General features: G+C 43.7%; 1 protein-coding gene across 3 annotated transcripts in view; it reads left to right on the plus strand.

Moving 5' to 3' along the window:
- Positions 1-21,019, plus strand: part of GIPC1 (GIPC PDZ domain containing family member 1) — a 31,287-nt gene continuing 10,268 nt past the window's right edge. Inside the window, exons 1-5 of one of the 3 annotated variants that reach the window (XM_080995417.1) lie at positions 213-413; positions 2,090-2,201; positions 9,758-10,093; positions 10,376-10,561; positions 14,593-14,773. In XM_080995417.1, the coding sequence (XP_080851543.1) occupies positions 9,809-10,093; positions 10,376-10,561; positions 14,593-14,773 (652 nt within the window). In that variant the 5' untranslated portion in view covers positions 213-413; positions 2,090-2,201; positions 9,758-9,808. Of the gene's footprint in view, positions 127-212; positions 414-2,089; positions 2,202-9,757; positions 10,094-10,375; positions 10,562-14,592; positions 14,774-21,019 lie in introns of those variants that run through there. The other 2 variants (XM_080995419.1, XM_080995418.1) reach the window with 2 other exon arrangements.

Raw genomic sequence — 21,019 nt, forward strand, 5'->3', positions numbered from 1 at the left:
AGCCGGGTGCGGGCGGGGGGAGGAGGAGAGGGCGCTTGGGCGGGTTCAGGGCCGCGGGCAGTTATCCCCAAAGCCCTTCCTGGATGGTTACTATCCACCTCTTCCCCCCCCCCCACTTCGAGGATGGTATGTTCCACCCGCTCTGCGTTTCTGCTCCGCAACCCTATCCCACCCCTTCCATTGCATCTCGAAGCTGGGGGTGGCGGCGGTTGTGTGGAACTTGATACGAAGGACCCGGAATGTTCTCCTTGCTTTGGGAGGGCAACCTGTGATTAGCCAAGGAAGGAGGCGAAGCGCGCTCCAATTGGCTAGTAGGCGCGGTTTCTAAGTCCCGCCTCCTGCTGAGGGACAGGCCTGGCTGCGCGGGGTTGTAGTTTGGCTGAGGGACGGGCCCGGTGAGGAAAGGGACGCTGGTAAGGAGGAGGAGAAGGGAATGGACGGACGTGCCTTGCCTAAGGAGAGGGGCTCCGGGGGGAGGAGTGTTGGCTGCGCTGCGAGGGAAGGGAGCTCGGGGGGGGGGGGGAGAAGTGGGGGCGGCTCCTATGAGGAAGCGAGATTTAGGGGTGAGGGGGAACCCAGGAGTCCTGGCATCCAGCGCTCTTCCCCCAACCCCCACCCGGCGGGAGGGAGCTTCCTGCCCGTTTGCAGATGCAAAAAGCCCCGCCGGGGTTGCCTGGATACAAAACACGTAGGGAAAGTAGTGCCGTTGCCCCTGAGACAGCCTGCTCTTGAGGGGAGTTGCCAGCTGGAGCGGCAGCCCGGACTCCTGGGTTCTCTGAATGGAGCCCCTGGGTGTGTTGTGACTTGGAATTTCAGGGGTTTATTTTCCTGCACATGCTGAGAGTTTCTCTTCCCTCACCCTCTGCTCCCTCTTCCATTAGTAAAAGGGGGTAGGCGATTAAATAAACGCCCATGTACGTCCGCTCTGTACTATTAAGTTAGGTGAGGAGTTTTTGAACTATCCTGCTACGTTCAGAGAATATAAAATAAGGTGGTTTAACAAGTGCCTGATAAAGACCCACCTGTTTCAAAGTGTGCCGAGTTCCATGGTTCCTGCTGTTCCTGATGCCAGGTGGGCTCAGGAGAGTGTGTGGGTCGGTGTCTCTGTGTTATCACTGATGGGAGGATTGAGTTTCACTACCGAAACTGACTTTTCTGTTTTCCTTTTATTGTAGTGTAGGAATTGAGGGAAACTCGGTAGCAACACCCAAATGCCTAGTAGCAGAGGAAACTGGCTTTCCTGTCCATTTAACATCTCTCCAGTGAGGTCAGCACTCCTGCTTTCTCAGGAGACTTGAGAAGCTGGGGGGGGGGGAGAGAAATGCAGTTTTGTCAGATCTTTCTCCTAAATTGTGTACTATATGCCATTCTTCTGCATTATGGGCTTCCATCTTCCCTAACTGAAGGCTCTTTTGCTGAATTTAGAAGGTGTTCCTCTATGCTTTTAATGATTGGCTCAGTGGTATAAGGTGTTGGACTTTTGTCCTTTTGTTGCTACAGGTAATCTGTTGAGGGTGTTAACGTTTGAGGAAGTTGGAGAAAAAAGATTTGTGCTCTGTAACCTAGGTGCTATTCAACAACCGGCAAAACTGGCAAGTGCTTCCATTTCACTCTTCAGAGGCATTCAAAAGCTTACTACTCCTTATCTAGGTCAGAAGGGATGCACACAGTCTGTTCCATTACCATCCCTTACCATTTTAACAAGGAAGGGGTGGGTAGATGCTTGGCAGGCATAACCTTGTCACCAAAGTTGTGTGAAATCTTACAATACAGCGCCATACACATTTATTCCCTCTGTGGCCACCATGTTCTGTTCCCCTCCTGCTGACCATTTAAGCCTAATCACTGATTCTCCTCTGGCTTTCTACATTTTGCAAAATGCTCCAAATTCTTTGAAATCTTAAATCTTGCAGGTAGAATAATGATGAAAAAGGAGTAAATGTGGATGAATGTGCATAATATGTTCCAATAACAGGATATTGGTGACTTTGTATAATGCATTCAGTATACAGTATATTTCTGTTACTGGTAAGATATGAATTGGCCTTTTCATGCAGATGTGTATAATGTAGCCCACCCTTTTCCTCAGGCCTGCCAGTTTACACTCTCTTCCCCACCTAATGTTAGGGACCTTCCTTCACATACTGCCAAGAGGTCACTGGTCACTGGTTCCTGAAGCAGGAAACTGCGCCCACTGTAGGGTGAGGTGCCATTTGTTGTCTTCTCTTGCTGAACCCAGGGAGCAGAAGCAGGGAGGAACCCTGATGATTCTGACCATCTTTGCTTTCCAAATACAGTATTCATCAGAAGAGTAAAACAAAATTGCTGAAAGGTCTCCCCACCCACCTCTGTGTTGGTGAAATAACACTGTCGCTCACATGCTTTCCTGCTGTGGGATGTAGCAACTGTCTGGTATAATGTACTTATAGTATTAGAAAAAGTAGGCTAGCTAGGCTCTAGCTCTGCTGATAAGGACTCAATGGTAAATGTGGATCACAAATTGAATGTGGTCTGTTGCAAGAATAGCAAAGGATTTTCTGTGATGCACAAAGTATTCCGTCCAAGTCATTTGAAATAATACTGTGCCTTCATTTTGATCCTGTTAACATGCAGGAGTAATAGTAAATACAGCCCTCTCCCACCTGCCCTTTGATACTTTCTTCCTGTTATCTCCCTTCATCTTTGTCCTCCCAGTCTTACATAGTAAGCCATCTGGGCAGGAGCGGCTTTTATACGTGAGGTCAGTGCAGTGTCTCACATAGACAATAAAAAAGGTTAAATAGTAGTGATGGTAATAACAGCTAGTGAGGCTGCTGGTAATGAGATGCACTTCAAAGGGAAATACTTCAACTGCAATCCTAACATGGGAGAAAATCCTCTTGGACTCAAGGGGATACCGATGATGATGATGATGATGAAATTTGTACCCCACCTATCTGCCTGGGTTGCCCCAGCTAAGTAAACGTACACACAGTACTGGAGAACCTGGGGGATAGGTGATGACAGAAATAAATATGTTTAAGTTATAGGGTGTGCAAGCACATGGATTTTGATGTTAAAACGAACAATTAACAGGTGGAAGTCAACCAGTAGTGTTTCTAACAGCAGGAAACAAAGGCTTTGTTAAAAATTTAGAAAGCAAATCCTTAGCTGTAAAAGCAGCAGAGATAGGAGGCTAGTTAGCTAGTGAATTCACGGCCGTCTTCACTGGAGAGTTTAAGAGGAGGTTTGGCAAGCCTCCTCTTGATTGTTTAGGCCTAGGTGAAATAATTCCTATCTTAATACAGAGGCATTACCACAAAAATCCATTTGAGGCCTCCAGTTATTCAAGGCTTAGCATTTTAACGCCTATCCTAGTCAGCTGCAGAGAAATCTCTAGTTCAGTATGGAATGTCAACAAAACTTGAGTAGGATTTATGGAGCAGATCTCTGAAGTTATTTGGCCCTCCCCAAAACTATACATTGTGCTTTAAATTTTGAAATCCTTAGGATGCTTCATGCTAGTTTAAGTTTAGATGTGTCAGTATTTCAAAATGATTTGTTTTATAGGTAAAGATTATAGCTTTAGGGCTTTCAGCCTTTTGCCTTCTGCATTTCTGCCAAGATGGGGCCTTGTCAGCACTTTGTCTCCTGTATGTCTGCTGTCTAGACAAATTAAAATTCAGCACCCGTGAGGAGTCTTGTTTAGAGCTAATTCCATGACCTGTAAATGCCCATAGTCTTGATGGGTTTACGCTCTGGAGTGTGTGATTATATTTTTCATAATTGCTTGAAATGAGAATACAGTGGTGCCCCGCAAGACGAATGCCTCGCAAGACGAAAAACTCGCTAGACGAAAGGGTTTTTCGTTTTTTGAGCTGCTTCACAAGACGATTTTCCCTATGGGCTTGCTTCGCAAGACGGAAACGTCTTGCAAGTTTGTTTCTTTTTTCTTAACACCGTTAATACAGTTGCGACTTGACTTCGAGAAGCAACTCATAGAACGCGGTGTGGTAGCCTTTTTTGAGGTTTTTAAAGACTTTGGTGATTTTTGAAGCTTTTCCAAAACTTTCCCGACACCGTGCTTCGCAAGACAAAAAAAATCGCAAGACGAAAAAAATTGCGGAACGAATTAATTTCGTCTTGCGAGGCACCACTGTATTGTGAATCAGGAAGACTGGGGAGGCCCACATTCAAATCAACGTTGAACTGTGAAGCTTACTGGGTCAACTTGGGCAAATCATCATCTTGCAGCCTGACATACCTCAAATGGGTGCTGAGAATAAAAGAGGGAGGGGAGGAATACCAGGGCTTTTTTAGGGGGAACTCAGAGAAACTCAGTTCCGGCACCTCTCAGGTGGGTTCCGGGCTGCCACCTCTCAGGTGGATGCCATTGCCATTCTAAGAGAATGAGGGAGGTTTTCATGGTGAGTTCCAGCACCCCTTTTTCAAGAAAAATAGTACAGGGGACCATGTTTATCTCAGTGAGCCCCTTGGAGGAAAGACGGGATATGAATGTATTACTGAAACAGGGATAAGATCTTGTTCTCTGGCAGACTTTGGGAGAGAAGTCAAGGGAGACAGATGCAAGTGCAGAATAGTGTAATGATCGCTGGGAGCTGAAAATGATGGGACAAGCCAGACCTCAGTGGAACTTGCAGCATAAAAGGAGACAAAATATTGCTTTGAAAATAGTTACTTTTGGCAGTGTTTGAAGGGGAAGTGTTGTTGGCAGTAGTGTTCTGACAAAGCTGAAGGCTGTGCTTAGAATGTGGAATGCCTTGCCCTGTAGTTTGCTTTAGCTGTTCTTCAGTGTGGAGCACTCACAGGTTTGGCTGCGTTCCCTTGCTGTCCCACCCTCTAGGGAACACCCTGTAGCCTGTTTCTCTGCTCTGAATCAACTTGCAAAGGCCTGCTCCACCCTCATCCCAGAACAGAGGCGTCAGAGGCTTGCTCCTGCTGCGCCAGTCCCAACACTTGCACGTTCCCAAGGACTGGTTTGGAGATGCACATACCGGTAAATTACCAGAAAGGTTAGGATCTTGTGTCCTGCTGTATTACTCAAGGGCCTTTTCCTTTAGGAGAGAGTCATGTTGTTGGACCCAAAGACTATTTTAGGGTATCTTTGTTATGTGATTTGTCTGCATTATGCACAGTTTTTAACTTGGAGCAATAATTTGTCTCCTGTTAATACACACAGACACTTCTAAACCAAAGTCTTGACAGTTTGACTTTTTCTTCCTAGTTATTTCTAATCTTTGGTTTACTGTATTTAAATCTTAATCTGATAGTGTTTACCTATTGGTGGTTCTTGTTACAATTAGTTGTTAACTTCCTACAGAAAGGACTTGGGTACTTGTATTATTCATTATAAACCTTTGTAACCCACACAAATGTGTACCTGTGTGTTATGGAGCGATGAGCAGTACTGAACATGAACCCAGACCTGAGATTTGACAGTGGCTTCTTGTACTGAATCCAGCTTTGAAATGCCCATTTCATCGCTGAAAGAGAGCAAAGCATGCTCACCTATCAGAGTTATCATTGACTGATATCATGGTTGCTGTATATTACCCTCCAGGATCAGAGGAAATATACCTCTGAGTACAAGTTGCTGAGGAGCAAGCATAGAAGAGGGCTAGCGCCCTCATACGCTCATATCCTGTTTGTGAGTTTCCCAGAGGCATCTAGCTGGCCACTGTTGAAAATGATATGTTGGACTTGATCACTCTTTGGTCTGATCCATCAGGGCTCTTCTTGTGGTCACAGCCATTGTAACTGCTGTGTTGGAATATCATGTGAGCATTTCAGGTGCCTGTTGGATATAGCCTGTGGTGAGAAAGATGAGAGACAACACCCCTCTTTTTGCCCCACCTCTAAACAAACCTGGCCTGTACTGTTGTGTGGCCTTGTCATTCGATTTTAAAAAACACATTTTAGTGGTGAACTGCTCCCTAGTGTACTGCTTCAACATGGGAACATTGTCTTGCCTTTTAAAAGTGGTGAATGTTAGGATGCTTAATCTCCCACTGTTTGCTTTTACTTCATTTTCCTTCATTCTGAAGATGTGCTCTTCCTCTCTTGAGTGCTGCAAGTGTGTTTTGCTGGGAGTTGAGGTTTAACAGGAGCAAATGGCTGTGCAACTAGACTGCTGCCCAGAGCCCGATCTCTACAACCTTAGTAGTTCATGGCAGATAATTAATATGTCCCAATTCCATTTCATAGATAAAAACCTCTTTTGGCTTATGGAGGCAGTAAAACAAGTACGCATATACAAACAGCTAAAAGGTGTTTGGCCAGTATTCACCTCTGGACAATCATGGAGTGATAAAATCCAGGTGATGAAACATCGACGTCATCTATCTAAAACAGGATTTATTTTCTACTCATTAACCCCTTTCCCTGGTTAATAGAAAATGTGCATCATCTCTGTGAGCATTTTCTGGAGTAAGCGACATATGTAGTGGTTGACCAAGGCATCTTTAAATTACAGTTTCAATGTTAAAACAAAAAACCCAATTCATATATAGCCTCAGTGCAGCCTGTCACTGGTAACTTCGAACAACTGGAATGTTCTCTCTTCAGCAGACAGCAAAATCTTGTCTCTGTGATGCAGCCTCCCAACTTGAATTCAACAATAGGCTTTCTGTGTTTCACAACATTTCAGGATCTTATAAGCCTTTCAGCAAGCAAAACTAGAAACCTCTCGCTTCAGGTGAAGCTCAGAAGTCAGGAGATAAAGTCAGATATAACATGGCAAAGGGATTAAAGTCTAGATCCATGCTCCTATATTCCCCATTTTGTTTCCTGTGTGTGTGTCCACTCACCAAATAGAGTTCCTGTAGTCAGACAACCACAAACAGAATAGGCATACGTATCTAGAAAGCTTGAGCTAACTGTGACTTACTGAGATGCAGGGCAGAAAATCTTGCAAAATGGAGAACTTTCCTGTGATATGCTTCTCTGTGGAAAATTTTCCATTTCATAAGTTCATTTGTGACAACTAATGGATGTCAGTTGCAAGTAAATATTAGGTAAGATTAGCAATATCAGAATTTGTAGCTTCATTTATTAAATACAAGTTAAGCAAACATGCTAATTAGATCATTCTCTAGGGAAAATTTCCTGATGCAAACTGAAATTTCCCTATGCAAATTTGCATAGGAAAAACCACTGGAAAATTTCCAATACAATTTTTTTAAAAAAACTTGCATTGTGACTGAGTTAATTGTACATGTTAGGAGTATGCTAGTAATTCTTCTTCTTTGGCGATCACTCATAGCCAAGTAAGATTGTCTTCCATGAACACGGTCTAACAGTGAGTCTGTTAGTGACTGTGGAGGTCAATTCTGGATCCACACATCCTTCCACAGTGGGGATATAGGTTTCCAGGCAGGAGTTTATCATGGTGAGGATTTCCCAAACATGCCTTCCTCTTAGCTTTTTTCTCCCTTTTGTCCAGAGATTGTGCTTCTTCAAAGTCCATTACATCTTAGGTAAAGGCTGTTCTCGAATTGGAGTGCTTGCAGGCCAGTGTTTCCCAGTTATCAGTGCTTATACTACATTTTTAAAGATTTGCCTTGAGAGTGTCTTTAAACTTCTTTCGCTTTCCATTATTATGTTGGGAATAGAGTAGTTTCTTTGGAAGACGATAATCAGGCATCCAAACAACATGACCAGTCTAACAAAGTTGATGTTGAAGAATCATTGCTTTGACACTGGTGACCTTTGCTTCTTCCAGTACACTGACATTAGTTAGCCTGTCTTCCCAAGTGATGTGTAAAATTTTTCAGAAACAGTGTTGATGTAATCTTTCGAGGAGCTGGAGATGGTGTTTATAAGTACAGTGGTGCCCCGCAAGACGAATGCCTCGCAAGACGAAAAACCCGCTAGACGAAAGGGTTTTCCGTTTTTGAGTTGCTTCGCAGGACGAATTTCCCTATGGGCTTGCTTCGCAAGACGAAAATGTCTTGCGAGTCTAGAGATTTTTTTTTCGCTTCCCCCCCCCCTTTATCTAATCTGCTAAACCTTTAATAGCCTTTAATAGCCTTTTAGCAGCTAATCCCCTAAGCCTTTAATAGCCGCTAAACCGCTAATAGCGCTAATCCGTTAAGCCGCTAATAGGGTTGCTTCGCAAGACGAAAAAACCGCTAGACGAAGACTCTCGTGGAACGGATTAATTTCGTCTTGCGAGGCACCACTGTAGTCCACGTTTAACAAACGTACAGTAAAGTTGGTAGTATGATAGCTTTGTAAACAAGCAATTTGGTTTCCCTGAGAATGTCCCAGTCCTCAAACACTATACGCTTCAATTGGGAGAAAGCTGCGCTCACATAGCTCAGGCAATGCTGGATTTCGGCCTCAGTGTCGGCCCTTGTGGAAAGATAACTGCCCAGGTAGGAAAAGTGATTGACATTTTCCAACATTACACCATTAAGTTGAATTTGTGGTGCTGCAGAGGGGTTGTTTTGTGCTTGTTGGTGCAGCACTTTGGTTTTTTTGATATAGAGCGATAGGCCAAGCTTTCCATAAGATTCTGTGAATATATTTAGGATGGTTTGGAGGTCATCCTCTGAGTGTGCGCACACTACTTTGTCATCAGCATACTGAAGCTCTATGACGGAAGTTATTGTAACCTTACTTTTTGCTTTCAGCCTACTCAGATTAAAGAGCTTTTCCTTCATTTGTTATATGATTTCTACTCTGGTGGGGAGTTTCCCTTTGACAATGTGTAGGATCATGGCGATGAAGAGTTGGGGCAATAACACAACCCTTATTCATATGTGTGTGTTGTATGCCAATTATAAAAAGGAACTGTACAAATTAATGGTATCATAGCTGGCCTGTTTGTTGTTGTCTGGTTCAATGGATATTGTTGTTTTACATACTGTACTTCCATAATAGAGTTAACTGTGACAGCTGGTCTGGCTGTTACATTTCCACAGGAACATAGGAAGCTACCTCCTACAAAGTCATGCCATTGGTCTAGCTCAGTAATTTCTACGCTGACTGACAGCAGCACTATGGGGTTTCAAGCTGCGAGTCTTTCCCATCCCTGCCTTTAGACAGCAGTGATAGAACTAGGGTCCTTCCACATATAGAGCAGATGCTCTGCCACTGAGCTACAGCCGTCCCTTTTCCCCAAGCAAAGCCCAGTGGGATACAGAACTCCCACGGTAGTTGTTTGCCGTCTCGTGCCTATGAGTTGGAACTTGTGGCGCTTCTGTGCAAAAGCCATGATGTGGTTGGGATCTGCGTACATACATAGATTGCCTGGATAAAACCCTAGTTTCCACAACAAGGCAAAATGTCCCCAAGAAACACATATCCCAAAGCCATTTGCCAAACTGAGAAATCATAGAATCGTAGAGTTGGAATGGAGCCAAAGGGTCTTCTAGTCGAACTCTCTGCTGCGCAGGAATATTGAATTGCTTATAAATGGGGGAAAGCTTTGTTTCCTTCCTTGCTCTTCACTCTTTTCAGGCTACCACAAGGGGCTACCGTAGATAGGTGTGAGCAGGCAAGCCAGTAAGATTTTGTTGTGATCTTATTTGCAAGACTACTTTACTTATAAACTGTGTCTACCCGACCTGATGGCACAAATAGAGAACTGCTGTTGTCTAGTGATATTAAGTTCTATACCTGATTCTGGTCCAGCTTCCTTTCTTCCTTGTTGGAAAAGTGCTCCCTAGAATTCAAGATAATGCGTCTTTCCAGAGGCTTGCCTGTCCTTTTCCATTTCCTCCTTTTCACCTTGTGCTCTCCTTTGTGCCCCTAGGTCCATACCTTGGGCGACTGACCCTCGCTGCTGACTGGCCACATCTCCCTCATGCCGCTTGGACTAGGCCGACGGAAGAAGGCCCCACCGCTGGTGGAGAATGAGGAAGCCGAGCCCATTCGCAGTGGCCTGGGCGGGCTGGGGGTAGGCAGCGTTGGCGTGGTTGGCGGGGCACTTCAGCCTGGCCTCCCCCCACCCCCTGCCAGTCTCCGCCCTCGACTTGTGTTCCACACCCAGCTGGCCCATGGAAGCCCCACTGGCCGGATCGAGGGCTTTACCAATGTCAAAGAACTGTACAGTAAAATTGCCGAGGCCTTTAAAATCTCACCAGCCGAGGTAGGCACAATCATCATGTTTTCCTTTAGTGTTGGGGATGGCATGGCTAACTCAGCTTGGGTGGGGCAGGTGCCAGGGTCAACCACAGTTTGGATTGGCATGAGGCTGTGTTTAAGTAAATATCTGGGAGCTTATGCTGGAGGTCTGTGGCCAAAAGCTTCCAGGTCTCTTACCTCTCGAACTGAAGGAGCAGACCCCACTGATGCACTTTGAGTACTATCTCTAAAAGCGGTTAGGATGCCTGTAACGTCAAGTGCTCATGCCTACTTTCCCATTATCTAGGTGATGTTCTGCACCTTAAATACCCACAAAGTGGACATGGAAAAACTGTTGGGTGGCCAGATTGGCCTAGAGGATTTCATCTTCGCCCACACAAAGGGCCAGAGGAAGGAGGTTGAGGTGTTCAAATCTGAGGAAGCCTTGGGCCTGACCATCACGGACAACGGAGCTGGCTATGCTTTTATCAAGGTATCTTTGGGTAGGCTCAGCTTGTGCTGCTCTCCTACTGAATTCTTGCTGCTGTTGAAGGAGGATGTATGGGGCTTCCATTTTGTGGGTGTGGTTTTTTGTTTTTTGTTTGGTCCACTGTGTTGCTTCCATTGTTCTTTCTAATCTATCAGCTTCAGGGAGGCTATTTTATCTTTCAGAGGTTTCTTCCCAAGAGGGCACTAAGCCCAGTCCTTACCCTAATCCTCCTACTGTGAGCTACGAATCTTTCCTGATCTGAACCTTTCTGGGAGCTAATGTGTCTTACAGGAGCTAGGGAGTCCAACCCACCCATTCCTAACAATTACCCTTTTTTCCTTCCCACTCTGGCTGAGAATGTATTCTTTTACTGTACCAAGTGATTGTATAATGCACAAGGCTCCCTAACACACCTGCTGGCCTTTTCTACATGAAACATGATAACCAGGTTATCTTCTAGGCTCTGAACAGAAAAATCCTGATTAACCAAGTAGTCTAGAAATGCTAAGCATTTGGGGTGAGGGGTTTTAAGGAAAAAAAGATGACCACAGAGCCTAGGGCTTGCCAATCTGAAGGTCAGTGGTTCGAATGCCCGTCAAAGTGCAAGTAGATAAATAGGTACCGCTCCGGCGGGAAGGTAAACAGTGTTTCCGTGCGCTGCTCTGGTTCACCAGAAGTGGCTTAGTCATGCTGGCCACATGACCCGGAAGCTGTCTGCGGACAAACGCCAGCTTCCTCAGCCTATAGAGCGAGTTGCAACCCCAGAGTCGTTCGCGACTGGACCTAACGGTCAGGGGTACCTTTACCTAAGGAGGATATGATAAAGAGATTTTTGGTTATATAAAAGTTTGAGGAAGCAGATAAGAATTTCTTTTATAGATGCTTTAGGACACCCAGTTAAATTAATTGGAAGTAGATTCAAGTGAGATAGAAGAAAAGTTTGCTGTCACAAGATAGGCTGGTGGCCACTGACTTGGATGGCTTTAAAATGAGATAGGACAACCCAAGTCTATTAGCCACAATAGCAAAATGAAACCTTCACTTACTGAGGCAGTGTATCCCTGAATATCAGTTGATGGAGCTAACAGAGGTTTATTGCTATTAAAGTTGGAAAAGAAGTTGCACTTGCTAAATCTTTGCTCTTGTCCAGCATTCGTGTTCTTACTCTCTTTAAAGTCTGTGCTAAAATTATTTGAATAATATGATAAGAAACCATAAATTCTGCTATGTGGAAATATATTCAATCTAACTGAATTAATGTAATTATTTACATAGTGGACAAGTTAGCACATAATGCTTATGGTTTATAAAAGCATGGATTAGCATTATGCGTGAATCCTGCTCAGTGGCTTAACAGTAGTTCATTTGCTGCCAACATACCGTGAGCTAGGTGAAACTATAGTTGGTTTGGTTTGCAAACCTTAGTTTGGTGTTACTTTTTTAAAAAAAATATTTTTCAGTTTTCAAAAATTTACAAACAGACACACTACAGACACATACATCCAATACAATTACATATTTGACTCCCCCCCCCACTTTTGTGGTTTCTTAATTTTAGTTTTTCACACTGCATTTTCTACTTTACTCCATTTTTATGATAATTTTCTGTTTTTCTCAATAATATTTTTAACTGCTTGTTTTAAGTTAATCCTACAAATGAACTTACTTGCATACCTAGATTTTTCAAATATTCAACAAATTTTCCCCAGTACTACTGAATACAGAAGCTTGTCCACCTGACTACACTAACCCAACCCCACTCCATTTTCTAACTACCAGTAGAATAGTTATTCTGTTCTTCCTTCTTTAAAAGTGCATGTGGTGTTGTTGTTGTTTTTGTGTGTGCGTGATTCCTCAGATTCTGCAGGAATATTGGATTCCACTTTTCAGGTTATATGTTCTTAGACGCTTGGAACAGAGCTATACCTCTGATGGAAGAGCCTCAATCCTCTTTGTACCCTTGCTTATGCTCCCTTCGTCCGGTTGGTTCATAAACTAGGGATTAGCTAGTTACATTCTGGAAAATACTGGAGCCTGCTCTACTTTCACAGTTCTGAGCATGTGCAAGAGCATGAGATTGCAACACTCATTCTCTCCTGGAGTAGATAAGTTTAGACCACCTGCCACATGGCCCTGTTCCTGCTTTCTTGCAGAAAAGAAGTTGTGGTTCTGCTTGAGATGGGTGTTTTCTCTTGGAGCAGTTGGAACTTCCTGGGAGCATCACAACCTGTGCTTTCTCAAGGAGGTGTAAAGCAGCTGTAAGACTAGTGGCAGTTTGATATCTTTGGATAGAGAAGGAAATATTCACGTGGCATTGGGCAGAGCTGTCACAGTACCTGCTATGTATTTAATAAACAGTTGCTGTCTCCACCCAGGGTTCATCAGCTTCTCAGTCCTGGAGGAAGTGACTGTGTATTATCACAGGATGATCTGAGGGAGTCCCTGCCCTTTCAAAAACAGCACAACACTGCAGTGTTTGTTTTTAATGTGAAGGTTTGCTGTTGTAGTTCTTTAAGCAGCTTTAAAACAGAAATTGGTTCACCATTACCTAAATACCCTGTGAAACAGTATTCAGAACCTCTCCGTGCCAGTACTGGCCTGCGTCGGTTTCAGAAGCAGTCAAAGTCTGTTCTCCTTAGCAATACTCTCCCTTATTCTGGTCTCCTCCCCCTTTTCTACTTCTCTTCGGGAGGCTACACTTCCTGATAGGTTCCTTGTATCATAAATCACGTGCAACCCCTCTCCATGCTTAATCCAGAGTGATTCTGCTGCACATTTCCACATGCAGTACAAACATGCACAGGCAACGTCTCACACTCAGTTTGTAGTTCTGGGCATTCTCCACTCTTGCAAGGCAAAACCTGTAAGGGAACGAATGCTGCTACCCTGTTGCAGTGCAATGCAGGCAGTCTGTCTAGGAACCATGGATCAGGGAAGAGATAGACTCAGGGTGCTTATTATCTGCAGGTTTGTGTGAAGAAGGCTCTTATTCCTTGGACTTGATGTGTGGGTTATTTGGTGATCCAGAAGCACTATTCCTTTTTCTAAACTGCTTCCAGAAGTATAACTTTGCTTGGTGAGGTGGGGTTATACCTCTTTCCAAGGTATTTGACAATTGCTTCTGCTGGAAACAGGATGCCAGACTGGTTAGGCTACTGTTTGCATCCACCATGAGTCAATTAAATATATAAGTGTAATTATGAGTCACAATCCTCAGGAAAAAAAGCTGCAGGCTCAGCACTGGAGCAGAATGGAGCAGGGTGAGCATTGTATGTACATAGTTTAAGGCTGTGGTGGATCCCAAGGCTGAAAGGTCATGAGACAGGGGAGTTAAAACATGCTAAACACAACGTTGGGCTTCTTACTCCTCAGAGGTACATGGTCTTCTCTACTCGGAGGCCTGACAGTGGAGATTTTCCTACATTCTTAAAAGGCACGTGATACATGTGGGAAAATACTCACCAAGGAATTGGTCTTGGCACACTAGTTGTCTGGTCATAACCAGGTGTTAAAAAAAAATCAATGAAAATGATTCTTCTATTGGCTTGCTTTATTATGAGCTTCACTCTTCCTCTCTCTCACCAACTTGCTTCCTTCCCTGTAGAAATGCTGACAGTTGTCCATCATAAAGGTATGGTTGTGAAGCTAGAATGGAGAGCCTGCCTCTGTTGCCGTATAGTTTGTCACTTGATTTCTGGACACAATGTCTTCTTGAGGTGGGAAGTGTCAGGAAATGGTTGAGGAAGAGAAGAAGGGTTTGGATTTGATATCCCGCTTTACCACTACCCGAAGGAGTCTCAAAGCGGCTAACATTCTCCTTTCCCTTCCTCCCCCACAACAAACACTCTGTGAGGTGAGTGGGGCTGAGAGACTTCAAAGAAGTGTGACTAGCCCAAGGTTACCCAGCAGCTGCATGTGGAGGAACAGAGACGTGAACCCGGTTCACCAGATTATGAGTCTTAACCACTACACCACACTTTCTCTCACACTGGGTCTGTATTTGCATCTTGACTGTTCCCATCTGTTGTTGGCAGAGAATCAAGGAAGGGAGTGTTATTGACCGGATCCAAGTCATCAATGTGGGGGACATGATCGAGTCTATCAATGGACAGAGTCTTATCGGCTGCCGGCATTATGAGGTCGCCAAAATGCTCAAGGACCTGCCCAAAGGCCGCACTTTCACACTGAAGCTTACTGAGCCCCGGAAGGCTTTTGGTAAGTATTCTGTACACTCTGAATTGCTGGGAAGTGTAGGGGGGGAAGATAAAAATACATCATTCAAGAAATGGGGAGTTGGCAGCGTGCCGTTTCTCAAAGCAACCGTAGCTGAACTTTATTTTCACAAGACTAGAGGTAATTGAGGTGGCTTTTGCCCTCTTTTAGACTCTGCCCTTCTGGTCACTGAAAGGAGATTCAGTTAGTTCCAGGGGCGTGTTTCCATTACAAGCCAATCCACTGGTTAAAGGGGAGGTAAAACTAGGGACTCCATAATTGCTGGAGGAAAATCTGTGCCTTCCCTTGCTTGAGGACTGCAATTTCTTAGACTGCCTCTCAGTTATAATAACCTGGGGCGCGACATCTTTTTTTCGCTCAAGGGCTGCAACATTCCCTCTTGACCAACCCTCTGTATGCCAGCCATGGGCATCACCATCCCACAAACTGTTGCATGTAATCTTCCATGCATGCAGTGCTCAAGCGAAATGTCAAGGGTACTTCAGCTAACCTGTTGATGTCTTACTTTACAATAAGGTGGCAGGTGCAGATTAGGCATAGAAAACGAAGGTGCAAGCTAATATCTGGTTTTGCCCTCGGTATTGCATCAAGTTAAAAAGAATTTGATTACCTTTGTACTGGAGCTTTTAAGCCAATTTCCCTATCAGATTCCCAGCCAAAAGTAAGGGTATATCTGACTTCGTTTTCAAGAGCACAGCATGAATAACATTTGTACACTTTGGCTAATGACACAGACTTGTCTTTTGGCTTTCCCTCTGGCAATCAATGATTCTTTCAGTGGCATACATTCCAAACACTTTCTTCAGGAACTCACACATTGGAGTAGGAAACAGGATCTAAGTTTCTACGATGCACACGTCTAAGAGTAGAAAATTCATCAAAAAGAACCTCTGGTTTCCGTGCACCTTTTATAGTCAGTTTTATAGACTCTTCCTCTAAGGAAGAAGTGTTTTAATACTTGGCAACCACCTGGTGTAATAGGAGAAGGTTGACAAAGGGTGTGTTTGAATTCTCTACTTGCAGCAGGCTGGTTTCCTGTTAGCTTCTAAACCGAACTTTGAGCAAAACATGGTTCACATTTTGCTCATGACATGCAAGACAAAATTGTACGTTTTTCACCCAATACAGACACACAGAGAAGTTTCCATGATGTGTATGAACCTAGCTCAGGGAAACATAGAACCTTTCTTCTAATTCAAAATGCAGTTTGTTTGTGTCAAAGAATTAGCGGAGAAGAGGCTGGGCTCTGTTTCAGTTGGCAGCAGACTCACCTCAGCTTAGAGTTAAGGGAAGTTTGCCCTCTTGCAGTGTGTGCTATCTTTGAAGGTGTACTCTACGTCAGTTTTCAACTTCCTGAGGACCGTTTTAAAAGTAAAAAAGGGGGGGAAAGCAATTTTCTATTTCTTATGGATGGGTGGCTATTCTCAATAATATGTGGATAACACCTGCTGAAATCTAAATCAAGATAGGTGGCAGAATAAGATTTTGAGTAGCTAGAGAGGAGTTTGATGCCCTGCCTCCTCCTCCTCCTCCTCTTCTCTCTTCCTCCCCTCCCCATCCCCTGCCACTCCAAATGACTATCAAATCCAGAATACATTGTGCAAGATTGCATTATTTATACAGCCCATTTTTCTTGCCACAGAATTTAAATTGTGTGCATGCAGAATTATTTTTCAAGTGCTGTGAATGTATACAGCCCAGAAAATAAGTTTATTTATTTAATATATTTTTTAATTAAATTTTCAAATTTTGCATTTCAAATTAAACATCTTTTATTATACCATACATTCATTGACCTCTCTCTCCTTCCAAGGGCCATTTAACTTATCCACCATTCCTGCATATTTTGAACTATGCCTCTAATTCTATTTTCCTATCTTACATTATTTCAATATATATTATACTGTTGAATTTACTTTAATACTGCCAGCGTTTTCAACTGTACACAATTGTTTTCAATATACTCGACAAAAAATTTCCCACTCCTCTTTAAATACCTGTTCTTCTTGCTCCCTTATTCTACTTATTAGACCTACTAACTGTATATTCTATCATCATAAGTTGCTAGTCCTCCTTGCTAAGGACCTCCCTCACTTTCCATTTTTGGGCGAGCAAAATCCAAGCCACTGTTGTTACATATATATGGTAAATAATTTTTTCCTGACTCTTGCAAACCTCTGTCTGAACAATTCCAAAGAGAAATGCTTCTGTTTTGGGGGGGGGGGGGGGAGTTGTTTTGAACATTTTTTTCATCTCATTATATATCATTTCCCAATATACTTTTAACTTTTTTGTATGCCCAACACATATGGAAAAAAGGTTCCTTCTACTTCTTTACATTTCCAACACAAATCAGATTCTGCATTATACATCTTAGCCAGTCTACTCAGAGTTAAATACCATCTATGGATCATTTTCATATAGTTCTCTTTCAGTGTGTAGCATTCAGTAAATTTCAAATCATTCTTCCAAAGTTTCTCCAAGAGGTTTAGTTTTATATTGTACCCTATATCCATTGCCCAATGGGTCATTGACGCTTTAACCACCTCGTCTTTTGTTTCCCACTCCAATTTATATTTTAGACAGTAGTTTTTCCTTAAAAAGGTAAAGGGACCCCTGACCATTAGGTCCAGTCGTGACCGACTCTGGGGTTGCTGCACTCATCTTGCTTTATTGGCCAAGGGAGCCGGCGTACAGGTCATGTGGCCAGCATGACTAAGCTGCTTCTGGCGAACCAGAGCAGTGCACGGAAACACCGTTTACCTTCCCGCCAGAGCAGTACCTATTTATCTACTTGCACTTTGACGTGCTTTCGAACTGCTAGGTTGGCAGGAGCAGGGACCGAGCAACGGGAGCTCACCCTGTCACGGGGATTCGAACCGCCGAACTTCTGATCAGCAAGTCCTAGGCTCTGTGGTTTAACCCACAGCGCCACCCGCATCCCAAAGTTTTTCCTTATTTGTCAATAACTCTCTTTCGTCAATAACTCTCTTTCAAATTGTGAGCTTTGGTCCAAAAAGCTATTTTTCTTATCTAATTTAAACATATTGTTTATTTGATGATACTGTAACCCAATCAGCAACTTGGCCCCTTACTTCTTCCATTGGTTTCAATCTGAGTTTTCACCCTGAAAAGTCCAACAAGTCTCAAAAGGATTTCCACCGTCTATCTATATTTATTGTCTTAATTGTAATTGCTTCGGTTAGCAATAACCATAAGGGTGTTTTTCTTTCCAAAAAATTTTTACATTTCTCCCAGACTCTATACAATTTTCTCCCAATGACATGGTTCATGAAACTTTTATATATTTTGGTTTTCCCATACCAGAGACATGCATGACAGCCAAATTTCATATCATGAAATATGATAAATAAGTTTATGGCACTGGTTGGCAGTTGTGCTGTAACACAGCCAACAGATGTCGCTGGTGCTACAGCACCAGCCTTGCACGGTCTTCAGCAGACTGGACATACTATTTTTGTAGAAAGGACTCTTATTCAAATTAGCTGTGGCCTCATGCCCAGACAGTTGTTTGTAATTGACCTAATTTGCACATTGGTTTCACGAGCATGGCGAAGGTTCAAGCCACAGCTGAGACATAAATTGCACTAGTTCTGTGCACTGATTTTGTATTAACAAAACAAAACATGGGATACTTTTCAGTAAAGTTCTTCAGAAAATGAGTAAGTTTGGGCTTCATGTTACTTGCCTCCTTTCATCTTTACTTATCTTGAGCAACTACTGTTTTCAAATATCTCTTCCAACTGTATTATTATTTATTAGGCTTATATCTTCACCTCCCTCCCAAAGGAACCCAGGGTGGCAAATGTGTCAGTAGTTAAACAATACAGTTAAGAGTTTCTAAAAAATAGTTTAAAACAATCACCTACTCTCGCAGCTCATAATTTCAGGGTTAACACTATCTTTTAGTCATAAAATGCCTGCGTAAAATGGAACGTTTCTAAAATTCCTCCTGAAAATTAATAATGAAGGAGGCAGCTGCACCTTCCTAGGGAGGGCATTGCACAAATGAGGAACCACCACTGAGAAGGCCCCATTACGAGTCTCTGCCAGTCCCCACTGGTGACACTGTCAATCGTAGTCTCAATATGGTTGGTAATTGAAGGTGCTTTTTTAGGTACTTGGGTCCCAAGCTGTTTAGGGTTTTGAATGCTAGTATGTTAGACCTGGTAGTTCACACACAGCCCCGTCGTCCCATCAGGCTACCCCATTTACCAACCCAAGAGCCATGTTCTGCATGAGCTGCAGCCTCCAGATCATCTTCAGGGGCTGCCCTACAAAGAACTTATAGCAGTAGTCAAGCAGTTGGTCACCAGAGCATAGCAGCTTCCTAATAATGGATATCTGCAGTTTTCAGGATTCTAACAAGCTTGCACAAATGTGGCACAGGAGCTTCGTTAAGCACCTGCACCATATAATTTACATTGTGGTTGAGGGAGTTTTCACATGTGCAGTTCTGGGATTTGGAATGTGCTGGCAAAACCTGGATATACATTTAGTTTAAAATCTCTCTCACACGCATTAACAAAATATATACTGCACACAAGTAACTTCGGTATTGGGAGAAAACCCCTGCAGAGGCAGCCCTCGTTTGAAATTGTGGTGCTGCAGTCTTCTCTCGCCAGCAGAGGTCAGGGTGGCACCAGCTCAATAGCATTCTCTACCCTGAGCCAAATCTCTGCTGGGTGGAAGAAACTCTTTTTACACATCCTCTTCCTAGGCAGGCAGAGAGAGTGGCTCTTGCCATTTAGTAAGGTGGAATAGCTAGCTTTGGGAGAGCAGAACTGGTATCTGAATGGAGCAGCAATTTTTCTCAGTGTTGGCTCAAGTGAGCGCAGAGTGGGGTGGGTTTCCCTTCTCTATCCAGAAGCTTTGCTAGGTCTCTAGAGGAGGGATCCTGCACTTAGTCAGTATAAAATGGGAAGGTTATCCATGATGGGGAGGGAGAAGCAGGATAGTCTTAAGTGACCCAGAGGAGAACTGAGGAAGTGAGAGGTTTGTGGAGCAAAACTTGGGGCTGGACTTCCCTGACCCTTGAGAGAAGGTGGGCAGGAAGCTCCATGTCGAATACACAAAGCTCAGTTTTTCATTTTATCTCCTGCATGTTGAGGACTCCTTCTCTTAACAACTGTGTTCTGGGTAGGATCCAGCTCCCTTTTGGTCAGAGCCTTGTGCTGTCATTATATTCCTCTGTGGCTGGTGCATTAGGCTGGTTGCCATACAGGATGTCTTTGAATCCTGGTACTAAGTAACCTCCCTGCGCCTGTAGTGTTCTACTTAGCAGAGAGAGCCTAAGATCACATTGCTGGGTAATAACCGCACCTTGGAGTTCTGTGTCTGCGGTGCATCCGCTATGCTTAATGCTTCTTCGTGTTACCCAGAATAAGTCACGAGCAGTTCCAGTTTCTAAATGCATTGCATTCCCTGCTGTGTTTGCAACACAGCTTATCCATCATTTCAGTCTGCCTCTGCCACTGCAAGTTTCTTCCTCCTTGAGTGACTCACCAGACAGTTCTGGGAAGGATGATTTTCCACTTTCCAAGTTATTCCTTCCTTGGCTATGGCTGTTGTGTGTGTGTTTGTTCTTCACTTTCATCTCCTCTGCTGGATTAATATTTGTTAGTGCTTCAGGAATGGTCGCACTGATTCCCTCCTCCCCATCATGCAATACTTGGATGTGAATGATGTTCTTAGCTAAGCTGGCTGGCCAGCGGGGGGTGAGGAGAAGAAACACAGAGAAAGAGAGAAACAGAATTAGCGCTTTTCCAGTAGAACAATTTTTCCTGTTAATTTTTGGAACCACCAAGTCATCCCAAAATGGGGCTCCATTTATTGCCTAGACACTGGATCATTTTGAAAGCAACCAATGTTGCTCTTTAACCTGCACAGGTATTTCGCAGGTTAGGAGAGCTGAGCTGTGGAATGATTCATTGGTTCCAGAAACAGGGCTTTTGCTTTTGGGATTTGCCAGTGAGACAGCAACTTGGTTCCAACAACTTGGAACCATAGCGAACAAACCGGTTCTTCTTCCCAGTAAGCCTTGGTGCAAGCCAATACTTGCATAGTCCCTAAAAGAACCTCATTTGAATGTCTGTTAGCCCCTCTCTGTCTGTCTTAGGACAGTGACATTTTATTTTCCTCTTCTTTCTTGCTTTGTTGACCGTTTAGATGAAGAGTTCTGTAGAACTAGAAAATTTGGCTGCTATC

This window comes from Podarcis pityusensis, assembly GCF_964106645.2.
Source record: "Podarcis pityusensis genome assembly, chromosome: 2".
Taxonomy (NCBI): Eukaryota; Metazoa; Chordata; class Lepidosauria; order Squamata; family Lacertidae; genus Podarcis; species Podarcis pityusensis.